The 18156-nt window shown below is 39.0% G+C and overlaps 1 protein-coding gene across 13 annotated transcripts in view; it reads right to left on the bottom strand.

The window, feature by feature from the left end:
• ERC1 (ELKS/RAB6-interacting/CAST family member 1) overlaps positions 1 to 18156 on the bottom strand; it is a 282848-nt gene that overhangs the window by 182423 nt on the left and 82269 nt on the right. For 9 of the 13 annotated variants that reach the window (XM_033057010.1, XM_033057019.1, XM_033057014.1 and 6 more), the window contains exons 6-8: positions 17664 to 17747; positions 15160 to 15327; positions 8587 to 8754 (exon numbers count right to left, since the gene is read on the bottom strand). In XM_033057010.1, coding sequence (XP_032912901.1) covers positions 8587 to 8754; positions 15160 to 15327; positions 17664 to 17747 — 420 coding nt within the window. The remainder of the gene's footprint in view (positions 1 to 8586; positions 8755 to 15159; positions 15328 to 17663; positions 17748 to 18156) is intronic. The other 4 variants (XM_033057013.1, XM_033057017.1, XM_033057023.1 and 1 more) reach the window with 1 other exon arrangement.

The raw sequence follows: 18156 nt of genomic DNA, 5'->3' as shown, positions 1-18156 counted from the left end.
GGAACAATGATTTTAAAATAAATTGGATTCAGACACTGAATTACTTTGCCCAAATCACTGATTTATTATGATCAAAGATACACTGTAGGGTAAAACTGTCCTAATCCTGAGGCAAAAGCTCTGGAAAGGAGGGATGCTTCTAATCCCAGTGTTAAACATGACCAGTCAGCTGCAATTGTCCTGCTTCATTCTCCTGGAAAGGACATGGAGTGATGAACAGCAAAGGATTAGGAAGAAATACTGTAAATGCTAAATATGTGTGTATGTGTTCATTTTTCGGCATTTAGCTATCACTGCTCTTACAGAATTACTTCAGAACACCATGATAGGTGACTAAACATCAAACTGTCACATTAGTTACTGGTCCACACTCATAAACCCCTAAACATTTTAAAAACCTGATGTATTAAATCAGTACCATCACTTGCTAGAACCTCTTCATCATGCAGAGGAGCATCCCAAGTAACAAATGCATGCTGTCCTGAGACAAAGGGACCTTAGTTTCTCTGCTGACACTACTCCATGCTGGCCACTTTTCTTACCTTGTGGGTGAAATCACTGCTTTGAAAGCTGTTAATACACTTGTGCTTTATGACAGTCCTAAAGACTGCATAAATTCGTGCAGAGATGCAGTTTCCAAGACTGTTTAGCATAGTGGGTTCAAAACTCACTCCTGAATCCAGGAAGCTACTGATTTAAACTGAAAAATGACTCCTTCCCTGTTCCAGCAAAGATCCCTAAGTGGACTAACACCATCACTAATGTCTGTTCCAGACAAAACTCAGACAAAACCCCCAGGGGCAGAAAACGCCTGGTGAGCAAAGTGCTGGAAATTGTGATGCCTCGTAAGCCAGAGAGTAAAGAGAAGCCATGTGAGGAAGACTGAGGTAAGCAACCTCAAAAATGGCACACACCCTTGCTTTTCCTGCCTCCTCAATCATGGGGAAGTTGGTGTTTGTCTTGCATGACAGTGAATATACCAACAAAACTTATTAGCTTTATCTTGCCAGAAAAACTACATATTAAATTCATAATGAAGGCAAGGGGCCCCAGAGTTGGCTGTCTTCCCAGATCCCTCCAAGAAACCAGAATTTGTCAGTCCCCCTACCTATGAGTAATGTCCCATCTTGCCAATCAAGAGGTTATCTCATGGCCCAAGAAGAATATAATATTAAAGTAACTTCTCCTCTTTGAGGAATACTAGAAAAGTTCCTTCCGTAAATGACAGATTTGTCAGATTTGCTCAGTTGTGGTTTCAGATCATACCAGAAACTGCAGTGGAGTTTTCTTGTAACTGAGGTGTGGCTATCAATCTTTTGTGACACTGTTAGAGCAGTGTACATCAATTTAAAACCCTTCCTCATCCAGCTGCAATCACTGAACTATAGAATCAACATCAGTAACATCACAGGCTGCTGTCTTTGTGTGAGCCTAGTTATCTATAAGGGTTACTTCAGGGAAAAAAAAAACATCACTTCAGTTACTAAAGTCAACTAATAATATCAATATAAATGGACAGAGTATTCCTTACTTTAGTTCTCAAAATAAGAAACTGCCTTGCTATCTTTCACAGAGAGCAACACTTGATTTTTTACAAGAATATTAGCATACATCTAGGAATATAGGTACATATCCTACATATAATCCAGTTGTTTTGATTTTTACTGTGGCACCACAAAATGCTCCAAAAAAAAAAGGTAATATAAAAATAAGGAAGCACATTTTCCACTTAAAATTTCTAAATTACAACACAGGTAGGTATAAAACCTTATTCTGAATCCAGTAGGTTTGTATGCTATAGATGCTGCAGTAGCAGTTATAACTGTTCACCAAAAAATTACTAAAATAGCATAAATAGTATATTCCTTGGGTAAGTCCCTGGAAAACTCACTGTCACCTCTACCAGAACCTGCACACTATGGACTATCTGCCGTAGAAAACACTGTCTCAAGCAAAGCTTGTGGACCTTTTAGGATCAATATTCTAACCAGAAAAATGTATGTTATTAAATTGCTCAAAAGAATCAAAGACACCAAATTTTTGGGATGTTCCTGAAGCTGCTGTAACAACCTTTGTATGGTAATAAGTCACTTTTAAAACTGAACTAGCAAGGAGCTTAAAAGTGATATGAAGAAACTGTGCTATTCTCCTGCTCTAATACCATCTTATTAGTTGCATATTCATGGAAGAAAAAAAAAAACAACCCCAAAACCACAACACATCATGTCACCTGAGCTGGGTTGCAATTACTCTGAAAGGTCTTGACAGATTGTCAGAGAACTGGAAAGTCAAAACAGAAGAATAAGAATCCTACTTTCAAAGTGGTCATGGCTCACCGTAAAATGAAATTAATTCTGTGTTGTGCCCTAATTTTCCATGCGGAAATTAAACAACTAATCTACCTGGATGGCAGAAATAGAAAAAAAAATCTCACATTTAATTATGCTGAATGTGAACTCACATAATGAAGCTTCTTAAGTATTCTTTAGCACTTCCATTGCTACCACAATTAGTATTTTGAGAGAGATGAGGGATTAAAAGCCTAATTTTTCCTCTTATTCCTCTAACTGAAGAGAGTATTATTACACAAAAATCCCACCCCAGATGGCCAAGTGGTTCTAAAAGTATACTGGTGAAAAGAGAAGCTACTGCAGCATCTTGGTCACAAAGAGTAACCAAGAAGCCAGAATAGCTTCTAGAAATCTCTAAAAGGCACAAATTTCAAGATTGTTTTGTTCAGTGGTTGCCAGTAAACCTGTAACAGAAAGGTCTGAATGAAAGGAAAAGCAGCAGGAGAAGAGGTCTGATATTCCTTCAGGGACACAGAGACCCAAGTTCCCCACTGCCCTCCAGGACACATCTTTGAGGTCATGTCTGTCAGACTGAATAAAGAAGCTGACACAAGCCTGTGGGGATGTTTGGTCTTTTTTGTGGCATTTAAAATCTCTGGACTGGGTTTAGAACCAGTTCAGCGGCCTGACTTGAGACCAGGAGTAAAAAGAGCAGAGGTACAGCTCTAACAGAAACTGTTACAAGAAATACTCCTGTAATTGGGCTGGATAAGCCCCAGAGTTCCTGCAGAAAATGACCTATTTCATCAACTCTAGCTGAGCAGGAGGTGCAGTACAGTAGTTTCACGAATACAAGCCGCACGGAGTATAAGCTGCACTTCCGGTGCGTTGACAATGTTGCTGTCTTTGTCAATAAATAAGCCGCACCCCGAATATTAGCCGCACTTTCGTTCGTAGCGAGAATCCGTGCGCAGCTTTCACAAATTTGCCAATTAGTAACAGGATCGCGGCATAGCGGGCTTTACTGGCTCGGGGCGGGGCCAGGCAGGCTCGGCCCGCTCATGGTTGCCGACAGGGGTGGATGGCCCAGCTCGGCACTATGGCTCGGCTGGGCCGGTCGGGTGGTGCTGCCGCCGCTGCCGCCAGGCTCCCTGCTCCCGTCTGCACTGCCACTGCTGCGTTTGCTTGCCCTGCGGGCGGTGCTGCTGCCGCCACCGCCGCCAGGTTCCCTGGTTCCCCGCTCCCATCTGCACCGCCGCTGCCGCGTTTGCTTGCCCTGGCCGGCACTGCTGGCCCCCGCACCTCCGGGCTCCCCCACGCTGCTGGCCCCGGTTCTCCTGGGCTCCAGTGGACTGCTAGCCCCGCTTCTACCGGGCTTCTCCCTGCCGCCGGGCTTCCTGCTTCTGCTATCCTCCCCTATGCAGTTTGGCTCCCCTGCACTGCCAGCCCTGCTTCTGCCGGGCTCCCCCGCCCTGCTGGCCCGGGCTCTGCTGCCCCCCCTGCCCCGCCCTGCTGGCTCGGGCTCTGCCGCCCGCCCCCCGCACTGCTGGCCCCGCCTCTGCCAGGCTTTCCCACCTCTGCCGGGGCTGGCCGGGCTCCAGCTTGGCTTGGGGCTGCCGCGGGCTCTCACTTCCGTGTTGGCAGCTTTTAGAATATTGTTCATATATTAGCCGCCCCCAAATACTGGCCGCACTTCCGGGTTTCCACCAAAATTTTTATCAAATTGCTGCGGCTTGTATTCGTGAAATTACTGTACATCCACCTTTAACCTCCCTGCAGAATCTGGGCTGATGAGCTGAACCTGTACTCAGCTTGTGCTCCTTTTTAAATGTCCATGATTCAAGCACATTAAAAGTAAAGGATTAGCGTGCCCACAGAGGCAAAAAATCATCTAGTCTGAAACAGGAGAGCACATGCACTCCCAATTTGTAAATGAAAGTGCAGCCCATCTCTGCTGGGCCAGTCTTTGCCCTTTGCTGCTGAGTTATTCTTTGCTATCCAGTTCACACAAGAGAGACTCAGAAATCCTGCATGTATGACCAAGCCATTGCCTGCAGTGTGGACACCGTGGGACTTTTATGCACTAAATGCCATCCCAGAAAGGCTCAAAGTTGAGCCTCCATTTTATGAATTCTCAGAAAACCATATATTCATTTGCTTGGTAGGCAAGTTGAAGGTCACACCTTGGGTGAAACGACCATAAAACTGAATTAGATCTTTGAAAATGAAGTTTTTTCTCTAAGATCTCTTATTTCCTCAGGGTTATGGCAGAGGAGCTGTCTGAGTAGGTAAGCCTATTCAGAGAAGAGAGGATAGAAAGGGAAACTTTAAAGTACAAACACTGCACTTCAAAGTTAGGAATACTAAACCAACAGTGCTGTTGTAGTAACTATGAGCACCACTGATTTTAAACAACTGAGTTACACATTTTGTTGGCAGTCCTTCTTTCCTGCCACACAGTATTTCTAATCATTAAGCATAAGATATTTATTCTGATTTCAAAGTTTTCTGGAAAGCAGAGGACATTGATTTCCTGTAGAGAAAGGCAATGCTTCTTATTCAAAAGTGCAAAAAATTCCCTAATTCTAGCTAAACAAGTCAGCACAGCCACCAAAGCAAAAAATAAATCTCTGTCCTTCCTTTATCACAGGTCAATTATCACACAGAGCATGGGGAGCTGCCAAAAACACAACACTGCTATGTTCAGACACTAAAACTTGCATTTTATTTGCCTGCAGCTGCATTGCACAAACAAGGGAGTGTTAACCCTTCTCCCCAAGACAAAACAAAGCAAGAGGTGATTGATTCCCTGTTTTGTTTTTTCTTTAAATGTACTTACTATTGCTTATCTTTTGTCCCAAATGTTATTCCCTAAAATGCTTTGATTGCAAATATATTGATTTTTCTCATTTCTTTTCACCCTTGTCTACCAGCACAGATAGACAGATGTAGCAAAAAGAGTATGAAGCACCATTTAATGTTTTTCAGGTTCAGATTTCAAATTTGCTCAGCATGGACCCTATTTTGTTTTCAAAGATGCTTCCCCTGGCTTTGAGTTCTAACAACTCAAAATGAGATATTATGCAAGATCTATTTTCAATTAAATGAGAAAAAAATAACCTCAAAGCTCTATAAAACTAAGGTTTTGAATTAAATTTTCAGACACAATGCCAAAGTCTCCAAATTTCTAGCATATGCCCTACTTCTATTGTCTAAAATAAAGGTACTACCAAGCAGCATCACTGTATGAGTTAGAACTGGAAAGACTCCAGGATTTAAAATATGAAGCATGTGGTTTCCTCAGCAACCTGGAAAATGTATTTTGGTGCCTACTGGGTATCAGTGATGATGCCAATTGTCATGTTAATTTTTCAGATCTTTGCTGTTCATAATCTTCTTCTGTGTCTTTTAACAGATCTCTAATCAGCCAGTAAACTTTCATTGCTTTCTTCACCTTGATTTGGATGACTAAAAAGTACACTTTATAGTTTACCAGCTTTAACTAACACAACAAAAATAATGGTTCATAAAACAAACCATGAGGTGATCTGTGTTAATCAATCCAAACAGAGACCCTAAAATAAAGAGTGTATTTTAAATAATCTTTTGTTTCAACAGCAGTAATTTAGGATAGCACAGTTTTGGGCACCACACCAAACAATTCCTTGTCAGTATAACTAGAATAGGTGATTACACATCTAAAACAGTCACAGAAAATTAAAAAATCATGAGGTCCAAATATCCATTCAACTGTGGCTACATTCTAGTACAAGCAATCTCTGAATTTCAAAAGAAGTGAGCAACTCTTCTTAAATGGCCAAGTTATGCAACTAATTAATTTTTAATAAAATCTGTTATTTTCAGATCTTTATCACTTTAGCTTTTGCTCCATATTTTCTATGTACCCAGCATTAAAAAATATTAGTGTGCAAAATGTAGTTGATTAGAATCCAACTTCAAAAATGTCTGAGTACCTGCTGAGGAACGAGTACTTGGTGAAAACTGGTTGAATAGTATCTACTAAACAATTCTTAATTTGGTTAAATTCATTTAACCCACTACATCTTTACCCTATATCTTCTCCTAACTGCTGCTTCCAAATACATATTATTTCCATACAAAAACAGTAATGACACTTTACAAGAAAAGCACTTTTTGTACGACGTGCCTTTCATGATCTTCCACTCTATTCAATTAAAATGCTTGATTACCATTTAAACCCTGTTAGTAAACTTAAAAAAACCCACTTACTATCAGATAACTAAGCCAGCAAAAGAAAAACCCAGATAAATTACTGCCTATAATATCTATGACCTCTGAAGAGACTTTAAACTGGACCTTCAGATTTTCAACTAGAATATAAGACTAAAACCTGACCTGTCTGAACATACCAGTTTGTAATCAGAGGGAGGAGTAAAAAGACTATTGTGCATGGAGGCAAATGTTTAAAGACTGCTTTTTTGGGTTTTTTTGTTTGTTTGTTTGTTTTTTTTAAAGGCAATAGAATTCTGAGTTGTCCTGGAAGGTCTGAAAGATAGCACTTGGATAAAGCAGAAAACAAGATGCGCGCTTTAGTAAGATGCACTTTAGAAATGCAAAACCAGAAAAAAATAAATCACACTTTACAAGTATTAAGAGAAAAACATTTATGAGAGGAGCTACAGGCTTCTGAGTTTCCAGGGAGAGGGCAGAAATAGCTATCTGTGCAGTCATAAAAGGACAGCCATATATACCAGACAAAAATGAGACTTCGTAAGTTCTCCCTAACACCTGAAACAGATTTTATGCAAGTTCTCATAACTTCCACAATACATATTAAAAAATCAGACAAGTCCTTCCTTAGGTCTTTTCTCAAGCTCTGATTTTCTGTGGAAAACTGTTAAAGGGAACAAGAAAATGCAAAGCCCTATCTATAGAAAAATCCCACATCTAGTCTTCAATTCCAGGTCTGGACAAGAAATTGAAAACATGAATTAAAGACATCAATCCTTGAACTTTAAAGGCTCAATTTCCAGTTATTTACCCCAGGCTATACAAAAAATAAAAAAGAATTCCCTATTGTACCACAAACCTCAGATAAAAAAATTGTCACCTGGATTGTGCACAAAAATATTCTCAATCTGTGTCTGGACAGTGCACAACCAATTTTATAAAACAAAAAGAAACACAGCAAAAAAATCAGGGATCTGTGTTCCTAAAAAGATGAACAGTGAAGACTGGGAATTAGGGTTTCTGCTCTGGAATTATTAATGACTTATTTATGGTTGAAGTCCATGCCTGAACTTCCATTCCCACGTAACATTTGCTGTAACAGAGCTGAACATGACCTAAACCCTCATGATTTACAGTTATAGACAAGAAGAAAAGGCATTGGCCAGGAGTCAGAAATTCATCAATATTCTGAACTATTAATATCACAAGAAGTCTGTAGAATTGTTTAAAGGTCTAGGGAAAAAACAGAATAAAAAACCCCACATCCTCAGCCTAATACACTAAATAAGAACTCCAAGAACAGCTTTTCTAAGGATATAGAGAACAAAAACATTCTTCAAATTAAAATTTCTTGCAGTACACGCCTTTCATTCTTTTTCCCTGTGTAGAAGAAAATTGGGATATATTGTGTGTGCAATTTGCCAACAATCATCCATAATGACATCCATTGCCCTAGGACTCCATGTCCTTTGGGAAACTTCTCCAATTTGTCTGACATGGTATACATGTTCTTTTTTTTTACCCAGACCTCTCCCAGTTCACTGATAAGTTTACATTTTCTTATCCAAAAAGATAAGAAGGATATTCTGATTATCCTATTCTAGCACTTCCCAAGAAATATTAAGCATGATAATACAGCATTTCTACAAAAGTTATACAAAGTCCTTCACAAACTTTCCAAGTAGGTTACAGAGAAATCAGCCTAATTGCTTCTACTCATACAACCCTTCATTCATTCAGTCACATATGTCATGATCAGCCAGTGCCCTGTGTTTCCAATCAGTTTAGCTTTGGTAAAGTGCTGGGTGGGAAATGATGGATATATAAAAATGCCTCAGCCACTGGTAATATTAAAATGGAAGCCGAAGCAGCACATGCAATCACTGAAAGGCAACAAATTTTGGTTTGAATTCTATTTTTTTCTGTCAAAAATTCAAACTGAAGTTCATCATCATATTCCCACTACATCAATGGACTCAAACATGATTCTCTAGAATGTACATTGGAGTTCAGACTTTCTGACAGCCTTGGAAGCAGAGATGTACCAGAGGTGTTTGTGTGATTTAGAGCTCTCCAAGCTTACCTTCTTCTGCAGAACATTAACTTTGCGTTCCTTCACCTCCAGCATGTCCTTGAGGTCGTGGATCTCTCCTGCTTGAGTCCCCTTCTCCTCTGCCATCTCCTGGATCTGCTTTGTCTTCTTGTTCAGCATTGTCTCCTTCTCTTCCAGACGTAACCGCAGTGCATCCACCTGAATTCAAAATGCACAACAAGTTTTGTTTAGCACTGAAGGAGAGAAACCTCAGGGAAGTTAAACTACACTTCCAGAGGGGAAATATTACAAATACATTCAGAAACCCTTTTCTTTAAGAATTCGACAAAAATAAGATGGAGATAAAACAGTTACCCTAAGTGACAGGAGACTAAATAGTAAAAATAATCAACTGTGTTATTCCCAACGAGATGAGAATACTGCTCCTTCTTGGAAAACCTCAAATCATACTTCTCACACACAATTCAGGCTTGTATCACACACAAAACTGATTTTTTTTTCCTCAAAGTAGAACCAACACAATGTGTTCTGGAGAAGTTGCCTCACATGCAGGGAAACAGACCCCTTTATTTGAAACATTACTAATAATCAGAGAATAAACATTGATTCATTGTACCAGACAGTCACTTTACATTCCAGGTTTTGATCACAGTAGTAGCTGAGCCTAAAGATAATGAAAAGAGAACTCTTTGCAGCCACTGCAGATCACAACTGCAAAGAGGTTACCTTAGGATGGCTAAGAATATTTTGGCTTAAAAAGCAAAGTAATAGTTTAAATATAACATGTTTTCCACAGCATTCAGTGTTATAGTAAAGGTAAAATTGAACAAATGACACAGTACAGGATATTGTGGGTGCAATTTGGACACATAAACACACTTAGAGCTCCCATGGCCAGAGTGAATTTAGAAACGCACTCTGTGGTGACCTCAAACTTCAAAACTGCATGCTGAGCATCTTTTGCTATTCCTTCTGCATTTCTCTTCCATATGTGAAACAGAGCTCACAAGACAAAGGAAATGGGAGAAGGAATCAGAGCTACCTGAATACAAATTTGATGAGAAGAGTAAGGTCACCACAGAGCACAGACTAATCTCCAAGACTATTGTGGAATACGAAATCCAACACCACCAACCTGCTCACAGTACCAAAAGAAACCCACTGACCCCTATCCACTCAGCATTCAGACAGAGCTCAAATCTGCCAGCTTGGCTGCTAATCTTATTTGACAGTATCAGATTTGGTTCCCCTTAGCTGAATCCATTACAGGACATCAGTCACACAGAGCAAACAGGCTGATCAATGAATTTCTTGGTCCATCTGCACAGCACAGACTAGAAGAGACATGAAGTGAAAGGATGACAACCGCTGGACAATCCCAGCTGGGGTAAGAATTTAGGAAATTACTCTGCTTATGTTATTCTGAGCAACATTTAGTTTAACATGTTATTCTAATTCCATTTGATTTTGAGTTACTAATGGAAAAGCTGTCTCTGAGGCTCTGCATTTCCAGTGTTCCACTCACAAAACCCTCTGGTGCTCTGTCTCCCAATCAGCACTGCAATCCCACTGTCACCTCTGTGTCTAGAGCCTTCTCACTTGCACATACATTATTAAAACCACATTCCTGACCTCTCACCCAGCAAGTGGGGCAAGGAGTGTGATCTGCAGGGATATTAGAGTACCAGGTCTTACCCAAATATGATTTATAGGATGGATAGTGTTTGTGATGAAAGGTTTAGCAGGTGGATCATGCTTTGTCTTCTTTTTTAAAACACATAGTTCTATAGATTGATTAGGTATGTTCTTCCCTGGGAATCTTTGATATTAAAACTAAGAGCCACTTTTTTATTATTTCTTGAAGGGAAACTGAAAATCTCCCTCACAAGAAAATCCACATACTCTCAACAGTTGTGTCACAAAACATTTGAGACAGTCCAGATGCCTACAGCACAGTGTTAAGTGAAAAGAGAACATCTGCAAATAAAAATTTATCCACAGAATGCTTTCCATTTTCTGACTGATTATTCTCTTTGAACTCTATATTAGCTTACGGTTTGGGGTAAATTGCATTCCTGGTTTTATTTGTGTGAGGTCCTTGCCTAGGAAACCATAGAAAACACTTTCAAAAGTATTTTCAAAGGCTGGCAGGACACACAATCATCACCTTAGCACTATTCCTGGCAGAACACTGCACTTGTTTATTCATGTCAGCTCAGTTTATGCATGGCATCCTCCCACAGTGACAAGAATTGAGGTCTGTGGGAGTCAGGTGATGCCAACAGGAACAGAGTCAGCTCAGGATTTTCTCAGTACATGGAAATGATCAGGCAAACACTACTGAGGTGTTGACGCCCCCTCTCCTGAAATTTGTGTCTTGGATGGTTCTGTACAAGACTTAAATTTCTTTACTGTGAGAGTGATATATGAAAAACTGTGTTGGGAAGCACTGATTTGTCTTCACAGAGTTTTCCAGTAGCTGCAAATAACATTCTATGTCTCTGTTATAAACGTGTCTAGCCATACATTAAACACGCAGAAGTCCAAACTTCTAAGGAAAATTAGTCCATTAGTAGCTCCAATTAGTACCAGAATAAGCACAATAAACAAAATAATACTTATTATAAATCTCATCTAAAGCCTGATTTACAATCTTGAATTCTGTAATGACAGTATTAGCTTTCAGAATATTCCCAAACTATGGGAAAATCATTTACATTTTCTCAAGTCCACAGTGAGTTTAAGACCTCACTGTGTTTCTCACTGTGCTCCTGAGTTTCACAAGTTTGTGTTAATAAGACTGAGAGAAAACAAGGGTTTATTTCTGAATTTTATCATCATCTCCACTGTACAGTAGCAAGCAGGTTATTCCAATCCTGGTGATTCCCACCTGGGTTGAAGAAGACATCAGTGATGCCCACAAAAAACAGCACACTCCTCTTTTCCTGAGTGAGTCTTCACATCTACCTGACACCTGTTCAAACCATGGTTGAACTATAATTTAGATCAGTGAACCAAACCGCACTTCACTCAGTGGTATCAGAAGGTAAAACCTCCCCCAAGCTATATTCAAGCCCCAACTGCTCTCTAACAGCAAAATTCTGAAGTTTAATTCTCTGTAGGTATGACAGCAGAAGGAACAGATGGAATACCAATCCTGAAATGTGTGTTCAGAGCCTGCAAAGGTTTCTAACAGAAGCCAGTCACTTCTTACAGCAGATGTTGAAGCAATTCTGTGTCAGCATTCAGAATTCAAAGATCACTGAGAAATGCACAGAGACGTGAAATTAAAATTGGTATGTGAGGTAAGAGTTACTTTTTACCTACTGTAGCTATTGTTAGGTGATGTCTCCAGTATGACTATGTTTTTAAAAAGGATCACTTTCATGGCATTCCATTACTAACTGGCAAACAGATATAAATCCAAAAAAAGGAGTTAGGTCTTTTTACTGATAGCATAGTCTGTAAGTAAGACTTTAAAGCTATGTTTATTGACTGATTTGAATGCAATGGTAGTTCGCAAGATTTAATTTAATTCTCTACTTTTGACATTGATCTTTCCTTTTAACTAGATTAGAGTTGACTCTTCACCTCCTTATACCAATTGCAGCAATATCCAGGACGGTGTGTAGATGAGAGTGAATTCTCAATGAACACTTAGCTCCCAGTTGTCCAGACAACTCAGATTACACAACGCTGCCATGGAGCAGAGGTGCTCATGCCTGGCTTTGTGCAGAGCGTGTTTGGCTCCTGCCAGGGTTACAAACTCAGTGCAGGACAGATGTGCTGATCCCAAAGCCTGCTTGGGTCACAAGTTAGTTCAACTGTTCTTCCACAAGCTCTAGCACAAGACATGAAACACCTGAACACAGTGACCTCAGTTCTGTGAGCTCACCTCTGTGTTTGCAGGTGCCAGCACTGGGTGTTCAGGTAGTTGGTGAGAAACACCCAGCTCCCATTTGGACATTCCTCACTAAATGGAATCCACTCTCTGCAGAATCTACTGCAGTTTCAAAATGCCAGTATAAGCCCCAATAAAGAAAGATCCTTAGATAAATTTATGTTCTAATGAGACACTCAGAGCAAATAAAAACTTCCACATGATTAGATTCATTTTTCTACTGAATATTAATCTAAATTTACCACAGGAATAGACCAATTACAGAACCATGCCAGTTTGGGCAGTATACAAAAATAAAAGGAGAACATTCTCACTGGTTAAAGCAACTTCCCACTGAAGCCACAGAACTTCTGGCACTGACCTAAGCTGAAGAGCTCTCTGGGTGAAAACTTTATATGGATAAAGCCTTAATTCCAACACAAACACTGACTTATTTTTTGTTTTGTTTACAAAGTGACTGTACAATTTTACAGCTATTTTTGTAAGTTTCTACACAAATTGAAAAGCTTACCACAATATCCTCTCCACCCAATAGCCCTCAAGATAAACACCTCACAAACAGCTCACTGCTGTCTGTAGTTCTAGTGTGGCAGGTGGCAAATCCATTTTTGAGATACTGTAATAACACTTTCCCCATCTGTGAGCAGGTTCTTTAACAGAAGACTAAGTAAGAGGTAGAAGCTTATGGAGGTGTTCCCTTTCCTTTAAAAATGTTTATTTAAATATTACTTTTAAAAACTGATCCCCTATGAAGATATCTGACAATGTGTGTCAGATACTACAGTTCTCTTCCTCCTCACAACTCTCCCTACGTGTCTTGAGAGAAGCGTTTTAACACTGACCAGTGCTGACAAGAAGTGAGGTCAAGCAGAACCTCACATTCCTACCTCACTCCCAAAGAAAACCCTTGTTATATCCTTTCCTTTAAAAAAGCCAAAATCATCACAGGATGCAAGGACAAATATCTCAACACTGTATGTTTTCAGCATGTTTCAACCCTATACTTAAGAGGATTACCTGAGAACACAGAAAAAAGTCAACTGTGTAATAATTTAATTGTTGAGCTTTCTGACAAGAACTCCAACAAGGATCAAAAAGATGAGATATCTTTCAAAAAGTATCAATGTCTTCTTGGAAGGAGGAAGTCAGTTCGGTTTTGTGGTGCTACATTAGAACTTCATTTGGAAGAACAAATATTCTCAATGATTATTTAGTAAAACTACAAGTTAGAGAGCAGAATAATTTTCTGTATTGAAGTACTTTGGCCTTTAGGTAAAATAAAATCAAGATGTTCTGAATAACTATCAAGAGTATCTATCAATGGTATATAACCCAGTCTCCTTGGTTTTAAATATTCTGTTTCAATTCTGGACATTTTAATTGAATAAATAAGTTTACCTACCATAATAGCTGAAATTATGACCCTCTAGTGAAGTATTTTAGCTTATTAATAAATTTTTTTCAAGAACTTCATCTCTCATTGGTAGAAAAGTATTACTATTTATTACTTAAAAGTGAGAAATGTATTTCTAGTTCTGTAGGTTTGTCGCAGTACTGCACATTTAACATATCTATGTTCTTTTACATCATTGCAATGGAGCCTGCATTTTACCTTTGAAAATGTTTATTTACCTAACATTTATTTTGAATTGTATTTTGAAATTTAAATATTTATTTTAAATAGACATGTACTAATCTAGGGTACTCCTGAACTAGCAAAAAGGAATGAACAAATTTACAGGGGTTTTATGATTGTCAACTGGAACACTTTCCCAGTTATACCCACTAATGCAATCTCAACTTCTACATAAATCTGAGAATAACCAGAAAAGTCATCCCGGAACATCAGAAGATATTTACTGTGTAACTTCATTCTTGCATGTCCACAAGGTCAAGAGCACCTAGAGATTTACCAATTTTGGCTAAAGAAAAGCTAAATTAGGGTAAAAAGATCAATTCTCTTAGGCTTTTTTCATAAGGAACCTTCTGCCAGTGTCACCCACAAATTTCCTGCATGTCTTTCTCGCAGTTCCTTTGGCTTAGACTCTTTCAGCTCTAACCACCAAGTTTTTGATTCATCACTGCCATCTTTTGGACTTGCACTAACATTACAGTTTTCCAAGCAGGGACTGAAATCCTGTCTGCACACAATATAACATGCTTGCTCTTCCAGAATGTCCAGAAGCAACACATTCATGCTACATTTATTATCTGTTTGACACTCTCATATACACCTGAGTCTTACATAATATGGGAATTTATTAAGCACTTGTCATCAAAAACCAGTTTAGAAGATATTTTCCCTTTACCCTGGAATATGCATAACAAACCATCAAAGTCCCTATTTTAGGCTTACAAACAAGAGCTCCTGGACTTGCTGACAGTAATGCTGAAGCCTCTGCAGAGTATTTGCTGTTAGAATAATCTTCCTTTTTCCTCTCCTCTAGCTACAAGGTCACAGCAAATAAATCCCCCCAGCTCAGACACTGTGACTTCTAAGTCAGCCAAGCAGTTATGCACATATATTTTTCTTCAGATCAATCCCCTGGCCTAGAGAATCAAACCTATAGCCAAAGATACCAAGTGCTCAGAACAAGCAGTACTGGAAGGTTGTGGGATTCTACAACCTAAGAACAGAAGAAATAATGGGTTTTCTCTCTTTCTCTGTGCTCAGTCAGCGAGTACAGCATTGCCCACTTCACCTCTGTCTGCAGGATGGCAGCTCTCTGCTCTTTAGCTGTAAGAGATTCTTTGAGAACTTCAATGTGCTGCTTGCTGTCAGAGAACTGATTGGTGAGGGTCTCCAGCTTGGTCTGCAGGGCCAGCAGCTCGGTGTCCTTGCGTGACAGCTCCTGTTTCACCTGGCCAATCTGAAAAACACAGAAAGGATGGGCAAAGGGAGAAGCAATTTACACCTTCCTTACAAAAATTACTATAAACACATAATTATCAACAAACAGTAGGATGCTCTAAATTGTCCCACAGAGTTATGAAGCTTCCAGTTATCTTGAGTGAAAGGCTGGCAAAAATTTGTGTCATGAGCAAAGGATACAAGGAGGAAGAGAGGGGAGCAATGTCAACAATTTTTCAAGGGAGTTTCTTTTGTTATTCATCTTCCAAAAGATTGACCAAAGCCAGAATTGTAGCAGGGGTAAGGTTTCAATGAAGATGAAACAACTGCAATGACAAAGTACTACCAGCCTGTAATATCAGAGCACCTGCAGGTCTCTCAGCAGCACAATGTTTGCTTTGAAATGTCAAATCAGCAAGTTGCCCTCCAGCTCCTCACCTATCAATCCAGTCTCATGCTTAGAGAGGATGGAAAGTCACCCTTACTTCTCCCACTATTTACAAAACCAGCATATTAGTCTATGAAACACACTTTAGTTTGTGGAAGGTTCTAGAAGCAGATGCAAATATTCATCAAAATAACATGGAAACTGTGGAATTGCATTTTGTTGAGAGGAATTTCCTAAATTGAATTTAGTGAATTAAATCAGTATAGAAATGCAAATTTATTTTAACAAATATACATTGGATTATTATTTTAAAAAAACAAACACTAAAAATAGGGAAAAGAAAGCAATGATATTAGTTAAAATCTTAGGTGCAATCATCAGTCAGGACAATTTTTATTAAGTCTGAGGAAAAAAAAAGTAATAAAAGACGACAGGGAAGTCTAAATGTTTTAAGTCCAAGTTTGCAACAAACTTTCTGGTTTGCTTCCTGTCTCACAGAATAGCCCCAAAAATACATTGTACACTGCTTCAAAACAGAAATTAAAGGACATCACAAGATTAAAAAATTGTCCAAGTCACTGTTCATGTTTAAAAACAAGGCACATAAATGAAATAATAGTATAATTTATATTTTTTGAAGTTTTTGATTAGAATAAATGTGCATACTTATAGAAACAACCGATGAAAAAAAAACTTGGGTAAATGCAGCTTTATATTGACAATAATGGGCAATTAAATGAAGAAAACTCTTCACCAAAAAGTATTAAAATAGTATCAAAATACGTAACCAAGGACTCCTGTGTTCCAGTGTGAACCAGTGTACGTGAGGGAATGGAGAAGAAGGAGGACATGCATTTAAAAAAACCTCTCAAAATTATTTTATTAAATGGAACAATGAAAAAGTATATAAGACTTTATGGAACTACTCAATTCAAACCTGCTAGATTGATTTTTTTCACTTTTTACTAAAAGCAAATATGCACAGAGGATGATTCTGCCATCTATTTCAAGTCACTCCAGAGGTACTGATGTCAGCAGCACTATTTCTGCTGTCAGTCACCAGTTGCACAACACTGCCAGGCACAGGACAGCTGCTGGGAAGAGCTGCATTATTTACAGCTGTTTACCTTTTCTGGAGTATCTAAACAAAAAAGCCTCCTGAAAAAAGCTCAGATGACACAAACCTTTTCAATTAGTAGGTAGCCAGTATCAGAGTAAAACCTTCTCAAAATGACAGATTGTTTTTGGGCTCATCTCTTCAGAGATGTTTACCACATTTCATTACATGAAGGTTCCCAAGAACCCTGGGATTCTTGTCTCTAGACAAGATTCTTGTCTCCCATTTCAGAGCTGCAAGCCCACACTGCCAAAGTTCGTGTCCCAAAGTTCTTTAGCAAGAATGCAGCACACACCATCCACACTTGCAAGAGAAGACAACAGCAAGTGCTCACATCTCTCTTCTTGATGAGAAACCATGTTCACACTTTGGAGTGAAACTCTGACAGGAATAACCTAAATTCATGCTGCTAAAATTGAGCAATCAGTTTCAAAAGCATTCAGCATACAGATTTCACTATTTTTTGTGAAACAATGTTAAGAGGGTTCAACACAAGTTTTGAAATTAGGTTTTTTTTACTAGGAAAAGCAAATCTCTTTGAAAGTCTGTCCCCAAAATGGGTGTTGAATGCTTTTGAAAATCTGCTTCTGTAGAGAAGACTATGTTATTGCTCAAACAGCTGATACCATTAAAAAACAGCAACAAAACGAATACAGATGTTCAGCTGGAGAGTGATGTTATTTATGGACACCAGAACCATGTCAACAAAAAGGCAGCTACAAGGCTGAGCAGGCTGTTAGTTCTACTTGTTATATCAAGTCATGAAGAAGGTAAGAGAAGAAAGCCAGAAGAGCTAGCAAGCCCCAGTGAATGGCCACTGCACACAAAAGAGAGATCTTACTGCAGAGACCTCAGTCTGGAGACCAGTCACTCTTTTTTTCAGGTCCTCCCCTTGAGCCTCTTTGGCACTTAGCTCTTCCTTCAGTTGCTCTACCTGTCACGACATTGTTATGCTTTTAAATATTTATGATTTGTCAGCTTCTACTCAGCCTGTTTCAGTCCAAGTAGCTGAAAGTGGTAAAGAACTGAACAGAAGGATCAACACTGGTCACTCCTCTTCCATTCTTCATTAAGTCTTCTCAAAAGTTGAATGTCTGTGTAATTTCATATATGCTGCCAGACAAGAATTTGATTTTGAAACAGAAGATACATAGTTATGGTTATGTTTACATATGTCAAGTATGTGGCACTTATCCCAAGGGTTTTGAAACTGCAGTTCATAAGGAAATTACGACAGGAAAAAGGATATATTTCAGCATAAGAGAAATAATGTTAATTGTCAAGCTACAGCCACAAATTACTTATACAATACAACACTGAAAAAACAAATGCTGTGCAATTAC

This window comes from Catharus ustulatus, chromosome 4 (genome assembly GCF_009819885.2).
Source record: "Catharus ustulatus isolate bCatUst1 chromosome 4, bCatUst1.pri.v2, whole genome shotgun sequence".
Classification (NCBI taxonomy): Eukaryota; Metazoa; Chordata; class Aves; order Passeriformes; family Turdidae; genus Catharus; species Catharus ustulatus.
This window is presented reverse-complemented; position numbering and strand designations above follow the sequence as displayed.